Source organism: Pimephales promelas, chromosome 15, assembly GCF_988280905.1.
Source record: "Pimephales promelas chromosome 15, fPimPro1.hap1.1, whole genome shotgun sequence".
In the NCBI taxonomy this organism is placed as follows: Eukaryota; Metazoa; Chordata; class Actinopteri; order Cypriniformes; family Leuciscidae; genus Pimephales; species Pimephales promelas.
The window spans coordinates 28,880,828-28,901,937 of NC_142783.1; the positions used below are offsets into that span (position 1 = coordinate 28,880,828).

Below are 21,110 nucleotides of genomic sequence, written 5' to 3' on the forward strand. Positions count from 1 at the left end.
ATTTTTACAGTGAATTTAGCCTATTATTAATGGCATATTCTTTAAAACTGCATGTGAAGCTTTTATGTAAGGTCATGTTTTGATGAGGTTGGTCAATCCAGAGAAACACCTGGTCACCATTTCACCAGGCACTTAATTAATTTGTTAATTAAAATACTATTTTAGTGAAAAATTGTGTGCTTAATATTTTTAATAATTACGTAAGCAATAAAAGCCGTTCCATATTGAAAATCATATTGTCAAAAACACCCCGTCACTGCATTTATTTGACAGCATTTTATTTATATTGTTTCTTGATAAAATACACTTTGCTTACAAGTGCTGATTACAATTACTATCTTACATTCACCTTTATTTTACATAAAATATTTGACTTTTAAAACATAAAATAACACACATTGTGACCTGGAATACCAAAACCTCCTGCACTAAGAATCATAATCGTATCATTTCATGGTTCCGCAGGGGAAAACATTGACTCATTATTTAAAAACCCAAGTGTTTTGTAAAATGTCACAGGCATATAAGGTTGGGGACAGAGGCAGTGGTAAGTCATGCATTGCAACTCTATCAAAGGAAATAATAATCAACGACAGTTAACCACTGGTGTTTTCAGGTCTGACCAATTAAAATATTTCCAAGAACCCAAATATCAGTTTTTAAAGATTCATATGCGTTCTCAGGCCTAATATAAATGGAAGCATCACAGTTATATTCTATGAGTCTCTTGAATGTTTATATGCTGCATATGTATATATATATATGTAAATGAAAGCGATAATTTCCCATTGAAAGCCAGTCTCACACCCAAAGACATTCAGCACAACCCAACCACCACGCTACTAATGTTATTCATACAACACAAACACTAAAACCTGATGGATTTTTTTCTTTCTGTAATAAGCTATACTTCGAGTGATCAATAAAGTGAGCTGTAAGTGTCACACAGATATTATTAGTCAAATAAAAATCCACTGTGAGGGAACATCAATTCATTGCAAGCAAAACTAGCCACACAAAAAGACTATCACAAGGGCCTTGGTATAAAAAAAAAAATGTGTAAAAAGTTTGTACACTTAGTTCAGACAAAGGTATACCAAAATGGGACAGCCAATATAAAGATATAGTAAATACCCTGTATCTTAAATGATTTGTATATAGACTTCTTTTTTATTAAAATATATTACTTAAAATATATTACTTTGCTTAACTAGACAGACATTAAAAACAAAAATTGATTATCTAGTTACCAGAAATTGACTTTGGTATATTACCAAGCAACTCTCATCTAAAATTCGTTTACTTTTCTATTGCCTGGAAGGCAGACGATTAAAAAAAGACTAATTCAAAGATGCGACGAGACTTTTTTTTTTTTAACATACAGTACATACAACTATTGGTATCAAAATGTATCCGTTTAGCAGAATTGTTTCAGGACAGAAATTGCACAACATTTAATGTTGCAATATGATTGAAATTATGATTTGTGTTGGACAGTATTTCTCAAACAAAAACCCAATCAGACAAACAGATATATATATATATAGGCAAGATGCAAGAAAGCTTTGTAGAAAATGTTTGTACATCTCAAAGAAAGTCAGTATTTACAATATAAAACAAAACAAAAAAACTTCATATATTCGCCCTTCTGAGTGTTTAACTTCATTGCTCATATAGTTTATCCTTAAAAACTAAAGTTACCGGGAATATGTACTATTCCAATTATTGGCAATGTCATTCATGTGACGTAAACAACTCAAATGATTAGACACAGGCTATTGAAATGATTAAGACCTGTTTTTTTTTCTCCTGAGAGGGTACAATAGATTATCTGATTAAGAAGTGCTTTAATTCTCTTTATCCGTACAAGTCATTTTTTTTAAAGGTATAGCAAAGGTAAAGTCATTTTTCTGAACATAAAAAAGTGCAACCCTAATAAATCCTATTTTTTCCTGATGAAAATGATGTAAGGGGCTAATGCTCTTTTTTTTATATAAATGTTGTAAATATACAAATTATTGCCATTATTGCCTAAGTGAAACCCACCAATGTAAGAGAAGTGCTATAGCCTGTTAACGTTTTTGACAAAACTCCCTTCTCTCCCATAAATAACTTTTAACAGTACCATATAAACCTAGTAACAAGGCAGGTTAATATATTAGGTTTACATATTCACAGTAATTCTGGAAAGTAATTGGTATTTCAGTTGTGTGGTTCTTTGCTTGAGTCACAACAAAGGCTAAAACCAACCGAACAATTGTTTTGCAGGATAAGCAAACACTAAATATTGATGTAACACGTTACTAATCCAGCAAACTAGTGTGAATTGTGTGTGAAAGACCCATAATCTGAGGGGTGGGAGGATGGTCAACATTTTTAACATCTACAAAAATAGTAGTATATTGATTTCCATTTTTGAAATTGTTACAAAAATATTAAAGAAACGACACAAGCTTTAAATATTGCCACTATTCAATATTGAGTCTAAAGAAAGGTGCTCAATGAATGAGAGGAAGAATTATTCGGCATTGTACATTTTGCATGCCTCATATTCTACTATTCTAATTGTGTTTGTGCTGTAAAGAAATGACGCACAATGGGGCAAATTCACTAAACAGTTGCGCCACTTTTGAAAAACCTGCATCTTTTTTACAAGCCATCCGCAATCCAGTTTAACCAGGCGCTTAAAGCACTGAAACGGGTGTCTGGATTTCAGTAGTGCAGCCATACTGAACAGTCCAAGTAAAGCTTGCCATATCACTGAAGTGTGCTGCATTCTCCACAACTAAGTGCTCAAAACTAGAGGTCTTCACGGTCCAGAAACCCAAGGTCCGACCCGAGCCACTTTGACAGGTGCCTCGGACACGGATCGGGTTCGGTATTAGTGGCCTCGGCTCTTGGGTAATTTAAAATAAATATGCTTGTTTGCAGAATGGACCCGAGAAGACCTGAATTATTTTTAACTATGCCGGGTATTTAAAGGAGTAGTTCACTTTTAAAATAAAACTTTTGCTCATAATTTACTCACCCCCATGTCATCCAAGATGTCCACGTCTTTCTTTCTTCAGTCGAAAAGAAATTAAGGTTTTTGATGAAAACATTCCAGGACTTTCTCCATATAATGGACTTCATTGGGAACCAAACGGTCCAAATGAGAGTTTCAGTGCAGCTTCAAAGGGCTTTAAACGACGAGCACCAGACGATGAATAAAGGTCTTATCTAGGACCCTTCGAGTCATGACTCGAAAAAAGATTTGTTCATTTTGATGAACGAATTCGAACAGGAGATTCGTGAACGCTCATCACAGAACAGAGCAATTGTGCTTATAAAACTTTAACTTTTTTATTTATTTTTGAAATGACCGATCGTTTCGCTTGATAAGACCCTTATTCATCGTCTGGTGTCGTTTAAAGCCCTTTGAACAGTTTGCACTGAAACTCTCATTTGGATCTTGAATCATTTGGTTCCCATTGAAGTCCATTATATGGAGAAAAATCCTGGAATGTTTTCCTCAAAAACCTTAATTTCTTTTCAACTGAATAAAGAAAGACATGGACATCATGGATGACATGGGGGTGAGTAAATTATCAGCAAAATGTTTTTTTTAAAGTGATCTACTCCTTTAACATAATTATATTATTTAAAACAATTCTGACAGATCTCTCTGAATCTACGCTTCTATGTGCAATGGATTCTATGCACAGTTGCTCCAAATTTTTGCCTACCGTTTTAACGAGCACCGTCAGCATTGATTTTAGACTCACTGCTTCCATGGATTATGGTGAACAATGTCAATTGAAGTGCCATCTCTCACACCCTCTGGTAACAAGGAGAAAGGCTTTAAATCGGATGTTTCGAGTTACGTCGACAAGTTTGAGGGCAAGTATTCTCAAGCGAACAAGCTTCGTTTGTGACCGTTTATATTATTATACCTTTAGGTTTCCGTTCAACCAATAATATAAAGTAATAATAAATAAGTAAATAAATTAATTAAAGTAGAGCAGCGGCCAAATCAGTCAGCAGGACAACATTTTTTTCTGACTGACTGCGGGGATGCAGACTGTCAATGCCGTTTACATTCAATAAAGGCTGTAGGGTTGGACTCGGGGTCTAATTTGTTCTGGTCTGACTCGGGTCAACAAATTAATTCATGCAAGTCGGGTTCGGGAAAGAAGTGATTCGGGGGACCCGAGAAGACCTCTGACTTACACGAACACCACTTGTAGCTGGCCATGTTTACAAGCAACATTACTTGATATGCATAATTCCTTTCTCGAATCGGCCACTAAAATAAAGCAGAATACACGTGCAAACAAGCAGCACTACTAGCAGGTGCAATCCATTCTTAGTGAATTCCCCCCAAAAGAATAACAGCACAACAGCCTGTCTCAAATGACAATGGACAGATGAATCGGTTCCCACAGCGAGAGCGCCACTGCTGTACTGTTGTAACATTTCTGCTACCCTCACCGCAGTGATTGTTTTGTTTTTTTAAACTAATGAACGTGTTGCAGTTTATCTTAATGACCATTATCGCACCACCAAACATGAGACACATAGTTTGGATGGACCAATGCAATCATCATGACAGAACGCACCACATCCCTTGCACATAATCATGGCCTTCAGCCGACAGTAGCACTTTGATTGGACGTCCTCCATCCCAGAGGTTTCCATGTAGGCTTGCTCAGGTGAGGTCTCACCCTGACTGCTCTGATCCAGTAGGTGACCTGCAGGTATGGCAGTGACCGTGACTGAAAAAGACATCATACCTCCACTAGCCGTTTCACCATCACCACTGCAAGACACAGTGGGAGAGGTTGGAGCGTCAGCCATGCTGTGGTTCAGTGCATTAGGGACAGACATGCTGATAGTGCCACCATACTGAGGTCCATTATGGGCTTTCTGAGACAAAAACGTGCGTTGGTGACAGTCACTTAACTGATATCGCTCGGTTTTATCCTGTATATCAAGCTGTGCTTTTGAGCATATTTCTTTGGTTCTAGTAGAAGTGCTGTCTCCTTCTTTGCTGGATAAACAGCTCACTGATGGAGATTCAGACTTTATATCAGAACAGGGTTGGGATCCCAAAACATCATCTGGTTTATTATTAATGAAACAACCCTGCTGTTCCACTTTGACCCTTGAGAAATTCAGGTGCCCTTGAGAACCTGCAAGTGATTCGGTCTTCCCTTTCACACTCTCCTCTGCTTCAATTTTCTCTTTCTTCAGGTTAGCAAGGGTTGTATTACCAGCTAGGTGTGGCCGTTTGCTGCTCTCGGATACTCTACCGTATGTGGAGACGTTGAGGAGGTAGTGTCCTGTCATGGCTGGCTTGGATAGCCTCTTCCGTCCAAAGATTCCTAGATGGACACTCTGGTCTAGGCTGCTCTCAATGTGACCTAACTGACAGGATTGAAATTGAGAGGGTTGACAGTCTGAATTGGTGTGCTTCTGCTCACATTTGAGCATTAGTGGATGGAGCATCTGGTCCTGAGTGCCAACTTTGACCAACTTGTCCATACTTCGGACTTGCATCACAGATGAACAAAAAGGAATTTGGTTCCCTAATTTACCGACATCATCTTGGTTTGTTGGGCTATCTCTTTTAAACCCAGCAGTGGTGGTACCAAGGTTCCCTTTATCTTTGGCAGATATGGCCATAGAGTGAACCTCCACCTGGGCTAGTGGCTTTGGGAGGATCTTTTCTAAAGGAACCTCTTTACCTTGAAGAAGCTGGGTGACGAGAGGATTGTTTGCTGGGATTGAAGAGCTAGGTTTGGTCACTAATGCTCCTGAAAAAGGTGTCTGCTGTGGTCTCTGGTTTTGTGCAATTGTGTTGTGTCCTGCCTGACTTGAAGGTGCTGGTGTCCCTCCAGGACTGAGGAGGTTGTGTTGATCCTTCAATGCGCACTGAGTGGTTTGCGACCCCATCAAAGAGCGATTTTCTTTTAAAAAACCCTGTGCAGTGAAGTCTGGTACAAAACCGGGGTCTGTGTGTCCAGTAAAACCTGAGGAAGGAGAGGTTTGTGAGAGAGTCACTGTGCCTTCAGGGGCCGGAGATTCAGAGCTTAGCTTTATAGGCGACACAGATTGACTTCTGCTGCTTGCTGGTGAAAAATCTTCAGACAGGGACCGAGCTGGAGAGGGTGTTGAGGTACCTCCAACTGAGCCGGTTCCTCTCGAGGAAGATGACCCGGCTGCTGCTGCAGCAGCACGCTGTGCGCGCGCTAACTGGGCTTTTGCCTTGATATCAGCTAGAGTGCGCGCACCGGTGCGACCAGGCCGAATGCTAGGGGGTGTCAAGGGAACAGGAGTCCTTGGAGATACCTGCTCAATAGAGGCAGGGGCAGAGAGAATTCTTGACACTGGGATCTGCAAAGAGAGAGTTTAAGTGTTACTATCAAAGCCAAAATTCCACTAAAGTTAACATTTAATGTCAACTCCATACCACGATAATAGGGTGTTGTGGGTTACTGCCAGGACGTTGCTATTGTGGTTGCTAAAAGGGTTCTGAAGCGGTTTTAGCACGCTGTTATTATTGCTAGAGTGTTCTCGATAGATGCTAGTGCATTCCAAGGCAGTTGCAAGAGAGTTGCTTTGAAAATCTCTCAACAAGTCACACACACAATACGCGTTGCAAAAAAAGTAGCACAAATGACACTTATGTATACACTGGGCGTGACCCTTGTCAACTGCTTAAAGGAGTAGTTCACTTTAAAAAAAAACTTGCTGATAATTTACTCACCCCCATGTCATTCTTTCTTCAGTCGAAAAGAAATTAAGGTTTTTGATGAAAACATTCCACGATTTTTCTCCATATAGTGGACTTCAATGGGAACCAAACGGTTCAAGGTCCAAAAGACAGTTTCAGTGCAAACTGTACAAAGGGCTTTAAATGATTTCAGATGATGAATAAGGGTCTTAAAGTTGAAGTTTTATAAGCTCAAATGGTCGCCTTGCTCTGTTCTGTGATGTGCGTTCGTGACTCTCCTGTTCGAACTCGTTTATCAAAATGAACGAATCTTTTTTCGTGTCATTTGGTTCATTCAACGAACGAAATGAATGAGTTGACTCGGTAAAAGATTCTTCAATTTGATGAATTTGATACCATTTGAGCGTATAATCCTTAAACTTTGTTGTTGTTCTTTTTAAATGAGCGATCGTTTCCCTTGATAAGACCCTTATTCATCATCTGGAATCGTTTAAAGCCCTTGGGACAGTTTGCAATTTGCATTGAAACTGTCTTGTGGACCTTAAACCGTTTGGTACCCATTGAAGTCCATTACATGGAGAAAAATCCTGGAATGTTTTCATCAAAAACCTTAATTTCTTTTCGACTGAAGAAAGAAAGACATGGACATCTCGGATGACATGGTGGTGAGTAAATTATCAGCAAAAGTTTTTTTAAAAGTGAACAACTCCTTTAAAACTGTCAGTAACTCATCACATTTCACCTTATAGTGTAGACAGTATCAATTATTATAATGGCTTTTGATGCATTGCATCATCACTCTCATCTGGTGTAAACAGGGTGTCACACAGTGCAGTTTAATACTTAGGGTGAATTTAGGTTTTTTTGTCGTTTCAAAAGAAATAAACCTAAAACTTACTTTGAGAGGAGGTACTCTCTGTTCTACTTTTTCTTTATCTGTCACAGTGGATGATGTTTCTGATAAAGAGACACGGGGCTTCTTCTCTGTCCTTAGCTCTGTATCCAGTTCAGTAGAGAATTTTCTCTTCAGAGGCTCAGATGTGACGGGAGTTATTGGTGATCCAGCCTTATCGTTCTCCGTTATCTGTTCAGCATTACCCACAGAACTTTCCTCTTTAGTGGTTTGTGTCTCCTTTCCTTTCAAACAGGTGACTACCGCTTCCAGAGGAGATGCTGGGGGCTTACATGTGATCTCAATCTCCAGCGTTTTCTCACTGCAAGGTTTGGAATCCACTGCTTTTTGAACAGAGGACTCTGAAATCAATTCTTCCTGTGCATCCTTCCTTACGTCTAAAGATAAACGTGATTGCTCTGAAGCAGGAGGTTTGACTGGCTCTTCAGGGGAGGTATGCGTTACTGTTGATTTCACATCTCTGGATCTTAACTCCATGTGGATGACCTCTGTCACAGGGTTTATCTTCTGAGACTCTTTGACAATCTCTGGCTTTACTGATAGGACTGAGCTTTTAGCTGGTTCAGGAATGTCCATGGATTCTGTCAGCTCTTTGGATTCCTCTATACTCAGTCCAGAACTGAAAAGCAAGAAAAGACTGAAGATTAGCAAAAATTACTACTACTAAAAACACACTACTCAATTTTCCGGCCTCACATTGATTGGATACCAAAATAAGGCATAGAACTTCATGACAGGAATCACACTGTAAAGAATTATCGTGATTTTAACAGTAAAACACTATAAATATAATAAATCATATTTACAGTTTTCCTTATAATATACAGTGAATAACTAATATATCTAACATCTAAAATACTGTTAAATTGACAGTTTTTGGAAGTGAAAAAGAACAAGTCGTGGTATAATTTACAGTGAAAAAACGTTAATTGACATTCCCGGGATTCCCTGCGTGACACTTTTTGTTGAAATAACTAAAGTATGTCTTAGGTTTTTATAATCAGTTATGTTTATTAGGGTTTTAAGTTATATCTAACGTTGCTGAATTTATGTTTATTACATTACTTTAGTGTCATGTGTTACCATGATGGTGTTTTGTGCTTATGTGAACCACACTGTGCACCTTTTATATTTATTAGTATTTACCTTCTTAGCTTGTGGAAAAGCTCCTTGTGATGAGCTTTGATTCATCATGACACATTCTCATCACCACCTGTTTTGGTGGTTGTCAGTGTATTACAAAAAGTACAAAACAGATTAGTACTTCAATAGATTGGTATATATTAACATTACATCAGTTAAATTTCATCTTTAACTGTACATTTAAGGTAAATCTGTAAAACCTAAAGTGTTGCTACCGGATTTTTTTTACAGTACATTTCTGGCAACCAAAGCTGCCGTTTTTTCACCGTTTTTTTTTTTTTTAAGTGCACGATATACGGTATATCCGAGGCACTTAATTCAGTGAGTGTGAGAGACCCACGAGTGCCAATATTTCAGTAACAGAATTGTACACCACCCCCTGACCACCCCCTCAGATTTTCTTTTTTCAGTATTTCCATATGGTGTGGTGGCTGACTTACTGTTCACCATAGTAGCTCTCAAAGAAATGCTCTTTCCAAAGTTCCACCTTCTTTTCCTTCTCAATTTCTTGCCGCATTCTCAGTCTCAGCTCTGGGGTAAACTCACCTGAGAACACAGTTATGCATTAGCCACATACAAATATTGCAGATAAATCTGCTTATTACAAAATTACCAAGTAACTTTTTTTTAAAACTAGCATCAAGTAACTTTTTCCTCTGTATAATGGTTTACTCTAAATAGAAAAATGCGTAAGAATAAGTACATTCACGTTAAAATGAAGTCTCCTTTGATATGGCCTCCTTATGGGGGCTGCCATGTTGAGATCACATGACTTGTTAAATACTACTTATTTTATCTCGATAACCACTCATTTGCTGGACACTTTCAGTTGTGTGGAATAAATTAAATGGGAGTGAAAAGAATACCTCCAAATAGGGTTTTTCTATAATTGTGACCAAAAACATTTGCTTTTGTGTGATGCTATATCCACACTGAGAGTAAAAAATGTCAAGGCCAATACGCCTTATTCAAGGCAGCGCCATCTTTGATCGTTAATGAGAATGAAAGCGAGGCTGTGAGGGATGGACTTGCATCTCTTCAATGGGCTGTATTGTTATTTAATGTGTTTTCGGATTGTTCTGCTCATGAAACACTGGAAAAATATCTTTCTAAGAAATGTCAGTTGACAAAAAACTCCCGACAATGTAAGCTGTGGAAAATTGTAAGTAATCTAGCCGCTTTATTCAGCTTTTTACAGCGGATGCCATTGGAAACACGGTAAGTCTATCCCGCACACCCTCACTTTCATACCTGTCATGGCGCTGCTCTGAATAAGGTCTATGATGTATCAGGCAATGAAATTATAACAAAAATGTACTTAGTACACGTTTAAGACACAAGGACAATAACTGACCCTCTGACAACCTCTCTTTCCATGATTGTGCTGCTGATGTGAAGAATTCATTGTTCAAGGCAGAGCTGGTCACCTTCAATGCTCCATCTATACTAGCCTGCAACAAAGAGTGACCACTCAGCACCATAATTGGTTCATAAATAACAATTCATGATCCACAAAATCATTCTGTATGTTGAACACAGCAGGGTTCTTCTGCATTACACTACCTGCTGGTCAACATCTGGGAGCATCTTAAGAAGCTTCTGTTGACACTCTGTAGGCAACAGTGAGAATGTGTGCTTGTTGATTAGTGCTCGCAAGTTGGTGTTGACAAGGATGGAATCTGGTGTCTCAACATCTATCTCACACTTGGTGCGCCTCAGTTGTCCTGAAAAGCAAAAGCGGTGGGATCAGTTACAGTACATCATGTGCTGACACAAATGACATCAATCTGCGACGATACTCACTGGCACTGAGCCGACTGGAGCGCTGAGACACCTTTCGGGCACCAGTCGCATGGCACACATCTGCTTTGACAGAGGAGGACGAGCTGGAGGTAGAGTTCTGTGGACTGGCAGGGCGGCACTCTGTCTGTTTCAGCTCCCAGGCTACAGCAAACAGACATACGGTTTTATATCTCTTTTTCATTGACAAAAATATATAGCACCATCAAAAGTTTAGACACATCTGAAGAACATGCTTTTATTTCTTACATCATCACAATGAAAAACAGTGCCTAGTGAAACTGTAAAAATACTGTAGTAACAAAAACAGTACGTACAGGATTTGGAGGAGTCACGAGCCACGTCTTTGACAGTCTTGAGGAGCAGCCGTGGGCTTGAGGCGCTGGGGATTCCACATTGCCGGCGTTGATTTCTCTGCTGCTGCTGTTTCAGTGCCTATAAATGAAGAAATGGAGAATGTCCATAAACCCACAGATTACTTAACATAAGTTATTTCTGTTGCCAACAAAGAGCATAGAGGGTCTCTCAACAGCATAAGGTTTAAACCAGTGAGCACATAGTGGGTTTATATAGTTGACCTTTTAATGAACTTTGGTTTTGCAATTAAAAATTGTTTTGTTAAGTACTTCTAATTTATTTTTAATTAATTATCCAAATAGGATAACTAATTAAAAATAAATTACCATGTGGTAATGCCTATTTGGTAATTTATTATCAAATTAATTATCCAAATAGGCATTACCACATGGTTATTCAATATATAAAGCATTTGTATGTTGAATTTCAAGCAAAAACTAACATAATGTGATATACCGTTATCGTAACAAAAAATACCATGAAAATAAGACCCCTTATGTTATGTACATTAACTGTTATTTATAACTTGAGAGGTGTAAATGGCAGCACCTGTTTGAGGGCCTTCTTGCTGTGTTTCTGTGATGGGGACATGAGTTTGCTGCTGGAGACTGACGGAGACGAACAGCGAGACTGTGGGGAGGACGGCTGAGACTGCAGTTTTGTTGGCACTGCGAATGATTGGAAAGCAATACATTGGGTATTTGGACATCTGTACCACAAACACAAATAAACAGGCAAATGCAAAAACTTAATTTTTACTCAATGACAACTCATTCAAGGTTAATACAAGTTTCCAAAATACATCGAAAAGTACACTAAGTAAATTATTACTTTTAAAAATTTTAGAATTTTTTTTTTAGAATTTTTTTAATATATATTTTACATATAATATTTACATATAATATTTTTTAATACATATATATATTTTTATATATAAGTTGAGTTGTTATCTTGCAGTATCACTGCTTTTCCATGACCGCTATAAATTCTTAAATACACTTTTGCTGGAAAACAAATACACTGTGTGATGATTTAGAAATGCCAAATGCAATCCTTTCTTCCTAATTTTTCCAAGACTCTCACAAGTCATCTATCCAGCCAGCTAGATAACTTGACCTTGTGACACATTTAAATCAGCAGAATTCTCAATAACAAAAACTTCTCAAACATCACAAAAAAAACTGTTTAAGTCAGCAAGGCATTCAAATACTTTCACCAAAGTCAGATGTAGTGGCAACAAAGTGCTGGTCAGAAAGTCAAAGTAAAAGTAAGAACCGAACCCCCCCCAAAAAAAAAAAAAAAATTTCATTGTAATATTATACCGTAAATGGTGTAATATAAATCAACGTTCACTTTGACTAATAGATCCTACTAACTAAAGCACATTTAAAAAAAAATGCTTGATCAAACTAACTCTCATGAATGATATGCTACTGCTGCGGTAATTATTTCCTTGTCTTTGCTGAGTTAGTTTCTCTCTCTGATACAACAATAATCTTCTCAATTCACAACATTAAAGTTTCATCAGCATATTAAGATTAAAAATTGTTACTTACAGTACTTGGTTCTACAGGAATTTGCTCTATTAGAGTGCATTATCCTCAAATAATTTTAAAGTTTCTACAAGACAGCTTGAGGAAAAGCCTGTGTTTGTCTAGATAACTTCGTACTTATACTTCAAATATATGAGGAAGTGGTATCAATCTTGCAAAAAAAAAAGAGAGAGAGAGAGAAAAAAAGTAGAATTTCCTGTTTAAAGGGTGTTCTGCATTCAAATAATATTTTGACTTGAAAGGAGCAAATGTACATTGTAAAGTCATTTACACATATATCAAAATCAGTGTATTACACATTCATGGTTCAGAACATCATCTACATATTCATCTACATCCCATAACACATGAGTCTTAATATCTAACAGTGATCATGGGACCATAGGTTATATTTTATAATATTTCTTCAAATCTTTCAATATAAATGTCAGACTGATATTTTAGCAAACTAGTGTCAGTTTAAAAATCTACTGACAGGTTTTTTTGTTGAGTGTAAATGCTGTTTAAAATTATTGTTATTATTAGGGGCCAAGCCCCTATTGTATCTATTAGTTTTCTTATTATTTTTCCCGAATGGGAATGGCAGCCCTATCAACGAAACATAGAAAAATTATGAAATTTGGCACAATTGTAGTGACGTAATGAATAGTAATTGGACCAATTTTGAGTCTCTAGGACCAACTCTATAGCTTTTAATCGATCACAATCAATATCTTACATTAAGACTCAGCCCATTATAGTAGAATTTTGAAAAGTACAGTTTTTTCACTACTACTCCTTCAAATCTTGCTCAATTTTGCCAAAAAAATGACCAGATGATCTTTGGGCCGGGCCGCACATAAATGACTGAATGCTTTGTCATTTTTCAGCTTTGTCATCAATATTACATTATAAATTACATTGTAAAATATTAATAACAGAAAACAGTTATTTTAAATTGCAATAATATTTCACAATATTACTGTTTTATTAAATAGCATAGGCGAGTAAAACTTTTAAACGGTAGTGTATGTTAAATGTTAAAATACTTCGTCCTATTCCAGTTTAATATACAAGAACAAGCCTTTTGTATGGTAATTCATAGAGGTGGAGGAGCTACAAATGGAAATATATCAAAACATTTTTCTGTTTCAGTGATCCGAGACAGGCCTATCCAATGACATGATTCTGGAATGAAACTAGGCCTATCTGACCAATGACAGACAGGGGGAATGTTCGTGGTGCAGAAATGACACACTTCAGCTCTAAGTTTGGCTATTCAGAGCTCATAAAAATGTGGTACCTCTCCTCTTCCACCTTCCTCTGCGTCCATCTTTGCCGTAGGTAGTGGTGCTGGTATTTTCTGAGCATCGGGTATCAGACATGTTATCACTGCTGTCCTCTGAATCCTCTTCTGACAGTTCTTTCATCACATCTCCAATGTCCTTCTGCTCACATACAAATACAAAACATACTCATCAGATGCCAAACACTAATGTTCATAAAACTGCTCACTTGAATCTGATCAAACAGTTAATGGTAATTTATACATTAATAAATAATTAGGAATGTGTAGAGCATAAATATCTAGAAATTTGCTAGTTTTTACATTTTCAATTAAACGAAACCACATCGACAAGTGTGGCTTGTTATACTAACGTTAATGGAGCATTAATTAATTATAACAGCAAATGGTACAGTAAATATTCATGCCATTAAACAGAGAGAACAGACACGCAATAGGAAACCAGCATTTATATTTACTTTTATTCATCATTTGGCAGGCACTTTTATCAAATGCAACTTACGGTGCATTCAAGGTATGCATGTTATTAATATATTGTATGTAAACTGACTGTATGTAGTACATATGAAAGAGCTATATAATTACCTCATTCATTCATATTACCTTCAGTGTATAGACTCCCATTCGACCGGGGACCTTGTAGAAGATCCCTTCATCTCCACGTGAGTTTGTATGGAGCATGGCATTGAGACAGGCAAGAGGGGAAGTCCCACTAAAAAATAATAATAATAAATTATATATATGGCTCTACTAGAATAGGTTTTTATGCTTGAATATTCAAACACATTATTTTTCACGTTTTACATTGTTGCAACACCTCTTTTCCCAGCCTGTCAGTAACGCTCTGTCTCAATGAAGCCACTCCTTCTGAAAAGTGCAAGGAGCTCTGATTGGTCGGCTGGTGCAGTCAGTGTGTTGTTATTAGTCAAATGCTTTGTGTGTTTTGGAAATGTCACACACCTTACCAGTTTCAACACTACTAACACAACTCAACCAGGCCTCGCCCCTTTTTTTGTGGAATTATTTATGTAAATGAGGAATATTGTGATGTGCATGTTAATGGAAAAAACTCAAGACTCCAATCGAAGCGTTTCAGGGAGCTCAGAGTCAGTGCTGCTCATTGAAATGGTATTGAAAGGGGGTGATTTCTGTAGTTTTTACAGTATACACTATTTATTAATATTTTGAATTAGCTTTTATTTTAATATTTCCAGTTTTCCTTTTAATATTAGTATTTCTGTTTAACTATTAGTCATTCTTTATATGCTGTTGTAAATTTTATTATATTATTACTTTTGTTTTTAAGTTAATTTTTATTTCAGTTTTGGTTTTAGTCGAGTTTTTGTTTATTTCTTAATTAATGTAACCAAGGCAACATTTCAAATTTTATTATTTTATTTCAGCTTTATTCCAATTAACAAAAATGCTTTAATAGTTCTGCCTTGCAGATAGTTTTGTTATGTATAATTTGTCTTTTTTAGAAAGCATTTTTTTTTTAATAAATAATCATAATGATGAGCTTAAGGAGACTAAACAAGCATTCAGTACATAGATAATCATATTATGAAACATCTTCAAACAGAGCAAAACTGCCAGAAGCACAACAAGCCACTAGCCATTTCAGATATGGTCAAAGCCATGGCCATCAGGTCCTCGCTCTTGGGGTTTACAGAGACATGCTGTCAACTGTGGACATGTTAATAACGTGCAAAGGGATTGGCTAATAGATTTAAGTTAGTTGGAGGGGAGGGTGCACTACTGTATAATCTTACCTTCTGGAAGACAACAGAGAAATGTAAAAAAAAAACAAAAAAAAAAACATTACGTTAAATTTTGCTTTGGAAAAATAAAACAAAAGAGAGTAAATAAAACATAAAAGGTGTATGATCTAGTACAGTTCAGGGGAAGCCTGCTTTCTTTATTAAAATAGCCTGCTATTTTAATAAAGAAATACTCAACAAACATCTGGAGAATGACCTCACCTTATCTCCTTAAGCCTTTCTCTCTGAATTACTTGCAGGATCTCTTTATGACTCATCGGTGTGTTGGGGTACTTCTCGAGCACCTGTGAACAGTATTACGGGAACAAATGAGTAATTCAGCTATGACTCACTATAGCAGTAACCGCAGAGAAAGGATGAAGTAGATGAACGGATGGTCAGTCTAAAAAGGAGGCTTGTTAGACAGTAATGCTTTTGAATTCTATAATTAATTGACCTCAGTGAAGCAGACAATGCCGTCCTGTGAAACTAATCTACCGGTAATTATTATTATTGGATCAGAGAAACGTGTTAGAACTGCATTCTAAAGTGGTTATATTTAGGAAAAGCCAACACACGTGTGCGGTCATGTGCTGTCATATCAATCACAAGTTCAGTATGGAGAACCACAAGGCTCAGTATTAGGACCGTTGATTTTATTCCTGTACATGCTACTCTTGTGAGATATCATTAGGGAGGAGCATGGCGTTAGTTTTCACCGTTACGCTGATGATATTCAGCTCTATATTTCTTTCCGCCCTGACAAAACATACCAATTCACTAAATTAATGGAATGCATCATTGATATAAAAAAATGAATGAATGGTAATTTCCTATTACTTAATTCTGAAGAAAAAAACTGAGATTCTAATTATTGGAGTCGGACCAAAAACCTCTGCACGCAATAACCTAGAATACTGTCAAACACTTGATGGCTGCTCTGTCAAGTCTTCGTCGTCAATTAGGAACCTGGGTGTGCTCATTGATATCAACATTTCAGTTGAAAGCCACATTTCCAGTATCTGTAAAACCGCATTTTTACATCTTAAAAATATCTAAATTACGACATATTCTCTCAATGACAAATGCAGAAAAGTTAACATCATGCATAATGAACTTAAGGCTAGATTATTGTATTGCTCTACTGGGTGTTTGTTTGCCCTGCACGCTTAAACTCCAGCTGGTTCAAAACGCAGCAGCTCGAGTTCTTACTAGCCCGATTCGGTCAACACTGCATTGGTTCCCTATTAAACATCGCATTCATTTTAAAAACTTGCTAATTACCAACAAAGCACTAAATGGTTTAGCCCCTCAGTACCTGAGCGAGCTCTTAACGCATTATAGTCCTTCATTCATGTAAAAGTTTTGGCCAGTTGAAAATTATTTTCTATTCTTTATTTTATTTTAAAGGGGACAATGCACATTAATTAACATGATGAGCAATCAAGTCCATCCTGTAAATGTGTCAGATTAAGCACTACAGGCTAACTTTCATCTGGCAGACCCTGGCAGGTTGATGGCAAAAAAGAGAATACCGAGAATATCAAAATAAACTCCAGGCGGTAGATCCTTTTCCTATTTAGCACCCAAACTCTGGAAAAGTCTTCCCAGCTTTGTTCAGAAAACAGACACACTCTGTCAGTTTAAATCTAGACTAAAAACACAACTCTTTAACCTGGCATACACATAACACATTATCAAATTCTATTATTCAAATCAGTTAAATGATTGTTAGGCTGCATAAACACCGGGAATACTTCCTATAACACCCGATGTACTTGTTACATCATACGAAGAATGGCATCTGCGCTAATATTAGACTGTCTGTCTTATCCTTATCCTGAGTTTACCGTAGTCAGCCGGACCCGGTCCATATCCAGATCAGATGGTTGACCTGCACCTAGACATGACCAAAACGCAGCCCTGAATGTCAGCACAGACCGTGTCTAATAGAGAATCCCCAGTAAAGGCCTCGTCGCCATGACAACCATCAGCAAAACTCGGCAAAGACCACAAGAACCAGACAGGTCCACCGCACAGACCCTTTGGCCAGCTTCGGCTCCATACCGGCGTGATGAATCTGATCTTCAAGCAAAAAGAACTAGATGAATATTTGAATGCTACAGATTCCGGTCTGAATTCTGACTTGTGATGCAGCCTGAATTATAATCACACCGTGTTTGTTTGTTGGCCAGAGAATATGTCACAGAATAATAATTTGTCACCTAAATAATTATAATGATGATGAATATGCATGCATTTAGAAAATAGAAAGGGTGAATTTTCATTTCATGCTTTTATGTTTTATTTATGGGTTTTATTGTAATTGCATGTGCCCCAGTTCATTGTACTTTAAACCAAAGCAAGGTTATCTTACCATCAAACATTTTTCAATCTTTTCATTTTAATAGGCTAATCTTTACTAACTGTGAATAAGAAAAATATTGTTTGATGCCAATTATTTACTTTAAAAATGTATTCCATTACAGTTACAAATTACATCATAAAAAAGTATTCAGTAACGTAATCCAAGCACCACAAAATGAAAGTAATGTAGCCTATTAAGATTTCTTTTGGATCCGCACATCACTGCGGTCAGTCAATATAGTATTATTATGTCAAAATACAAATTTATTTAGTTTTAAGTGAAACCGAAATCCTGATAGTTTTCCCAATTTTTTTACAAAATGTAACTATAATCTGATTACTTTGTTTTTTGACGTAACTGTAACTAATTAGTTACCAGGTTTTGGATCCATGTTGTTACATGTATTCTGTTACTTCCCAACCCTATCATATATAAATATATTAGAATAAAATAAACAACATCACCTTGTTTTAATAGTGCTGTACATTGATATAACTTACTATATAATATTGTGCACATTCTCTCACACCCACGGTGCCTCATCAATAAGGCATGCAAAAATGAAACTAACCCTGGAAAAGGATTTGCTGGAGCAGGTTATGTTAAGTTACTAAGTAGCTATGGCTAGTTGACTACTTTTACAAATCCTGAAAGTTACCTCTGTTTTGGCCCTGAAAGTTGAGGTTATCCGCTTACCCTTAAACATACCCGGGTATGTCACATAACCTGCTTTCTGGAATACCCCCATTCAAGTCATAAGCATTTACAGTACTGTTTTTTTCTTTCTTTCTTTTCTGCTGTAGCTTTGTTTTCACTTAATAAGAATTGGACGGTTTTTATTGTAATTGCATAAGTCCACGTTCATTGTACTGTAAACCTGTTCATACAGTCCTGGCATAAGAATTTTCAGTTATATTTGCATTTTCTGCTGTAGGCCAACTCTTTTCGTTCATTACGATTTGGACAAAGAGACAGTTCAGCTGCTGACCCGGACACTGCGATTTGGAGATGTACAAATCCACTCGTTCTAGAACCGCTGTCTGATTCAGACTAACGTTAATTCGCAAACAAATAGTTCATTCAGATTCGTCATCCGATTCATCAAAAATATCCGACTGAAGACAAACAGGTGCATAATCAAAAACTGTGAATATGAAACTTCAGTTTGAAGTCACTTGTATCTCAGAAGACAAGAGACACTTGTATCTCAGTTCAGTTCCAGTGTCTCGCATATTACAAACAAGTTTAATGCAACAACAATGCGGAAAGATAAGATAATACCATCAAAACAACCATTTTAACGACGTCAAAAAGTAAACAAGCTCTGTTTGACAAACTCGCGGTCTCTAAAGATACAACATCATGTTTAAGCGGTCGGTGATAAAAACCGTTTACAGCACAAAACACTGAGGAATTCATAAGCAAGAAGTAATATTACAGTGTCCTTGATAGGTTAACGAAATTACTGGGTTATTTTGTGGGTGAGCTGAGCTAAGCTAACTGGCTAACCAGCGAAGTGTCACTAGTCTACATAAGCGCGCTAAGCTGCCTCGCGCTTGCTAGCAACTGACAAGAACGTCATGCTACAGGCGTTTCATCGAATCACTTCCCGGATCAAAAAAGTTCCCAAATGTTACGTAAATATGGGTAAAACCAGTTCATGCATGCGTTATATCATGCTTTATAGTGTATGGATCTAAATGCACTTTGGCAACATCAACCGAAACCAGGCCCTGAAATGCATACGCAATACTTCGCCTACACCAGCGGGTCATGAACTCATAAACACAGTTGTACAAGTGGGAGCACAAGGCGAAAACAAGCTAAACAAGCTTTCAAGAAGTCTTCTGTTTTACCGTTTTGGCGGCCTCTGCCCACGTCCTCCCCTTTTTCTTCTTCTGTCTCTCCCTCATGTCGGCGGTCGGTCTCGAAAAATCGACCAGGGTGCTGTAGAAAGTGTTGATGTTGCTTTAGTTACCGTGCAAGACCTGCCATCTCTGCCATATTGGGTTTTTACTGTAAGAGACAAATCATGTGACCCTCTGGGAAACGTCATCTTACTGTACGATGACAGTTCAGGGGAAACCACCTACCTAAGGCTAGTACTCACTCTCCTTTGTTTTCATTCAAACTCCAAACAAACACACACGCTTGCACATAGTATCGATTTTAAGCGTGCATACCGATTAAATTACATTCATGGCATTTAGCAGAAGCTAAATCATCATGAGTTTAAAACAAAGCTTTATTTTCACATGTTAGATTACTGTGGTCAACAGAGGGGAAAAAAAAATATATATATATATATATATATATATATATATATATATATATATATATATATATATATATATATATATTTAAAAGTAAGCCTATGTGTTTATAAAATGTGTCTTAGACTTTATTATGTAGGCTGTAATTTCACTAAATATCAAAATAAAACAAGTGGCAGTTAGTTTTTGTAACAAAAACATCAAGCATACGTTTTATGCAAACCTTTCACAAAAAATAGTTTGTGAGGGTACAAATTATAAAACAACAGATACACTGCAATAGGGAAAAAACAATTTGAACACTTTCTTGATTGTTGATGTTTAGCTTACCTCAAGGGCATCCAAGATGTAGGTGTCTTTGTTTCCACAGTATTTTCAATTTTGACATTTTTCAGTCAAACCGTTGTTGTCTATCAGTCATACACTGGAGGCTAAGGGGGGTCCACCAAAAAGCATGCACAGAGAAGTCAAAATTAAACATGATTTAATGACTCGTTAATGTAAGTACACATTGATGGCCTAAGACACGAAGCGAGCGCCTTTTTTGATATTTTATTCACAAAGTACCTGTAGGGTGATGGTCTTGTTGAGCTATAATAGAAGATTATACTAAATAACAGTTTTGCCAGCTGGGATGTAAAAACTTTGATGCTCAATATCTCAGAACTACCCTAAACGGAGATAGAACCTTATAATTCTAAGCTCATGACTTATTGGCTTTATAGGCCATTATGTTCATGTAATTTTTACCTTTTTAGCTATTATATAGGCATATTTTGTTCAATCCGTCTGAAACAATTCATGTATTTTTACTAATGTGCAACATGTTCTCACTTGTTTTTAAGATGATCTGAGCATTCATTGAAGAGATATAGGCTTTTGAGGACACTCGGTCAAGGTCACATGTATTGAAGTGACCCTATTATAGCCATCAAAATGTAGA

At 37.0% G+C, this 21,110-nt stretch overlaps 1 protein-coding gene across 3 annotated transcripts; it reads right to left on the reverse strand.

Annotated features, from left to right (window-relative positions):
* Window positions 1-261: 261 nt before the first annotated feature.
* On the reverse strand, window positions 262-19,930 carry asxl2 (ASXL transcriptional regulator 2). Of its 3 annotated transcripts, none has more exons than XM_039667586.2 (12): window positions 19,751-19,930; window positions 15,749-15,831; window positions 14,370-14,478; window positions 13,764-13,908; window positions 11,478-11,596; window positions 10,889-11,006; window positions 10,575-10,715; window positions 10,335-10,495; window positions 10,126-10,222; window positions 9,212-9,317; window positions 7,614-8,247; window positions 262-6,375 (listed from the first exon to the last, which is right to left on the reverse strand). In XM_039667586.2, exons 1-12 carry the CDS (start codon window positions 19,805-19,807, stop codon window positions 4,531-4,533), a joined length of 3,615 nt encoding a protein of 1,204 aa, XP_039523520.2. In that variant the 5' UTR covers window positions 19,808-19,930; the 3' UTR covers window positions 262-4,530. The 3 variants fall into 3 exon arrangements, with proteins under 3 accessions (XP_039523520.2, XP_088976629.1, XP_039523534.2); XM_089120503.1 differs by lacking the exon at window positions 19,751-19,930 and adding an exon at window positions 17,377-19,622; XM_039667600.2 differs by lacking the exons at window positions 13,764-13,908; window positions 14,370-14,478; window positions 15,749-15,831; window positions 19,751-19,930 and adding an exon at window positions 12,485-12,594.
* Window positions 19,931-21,110: the final 1,180 nt, after the last annotated feature.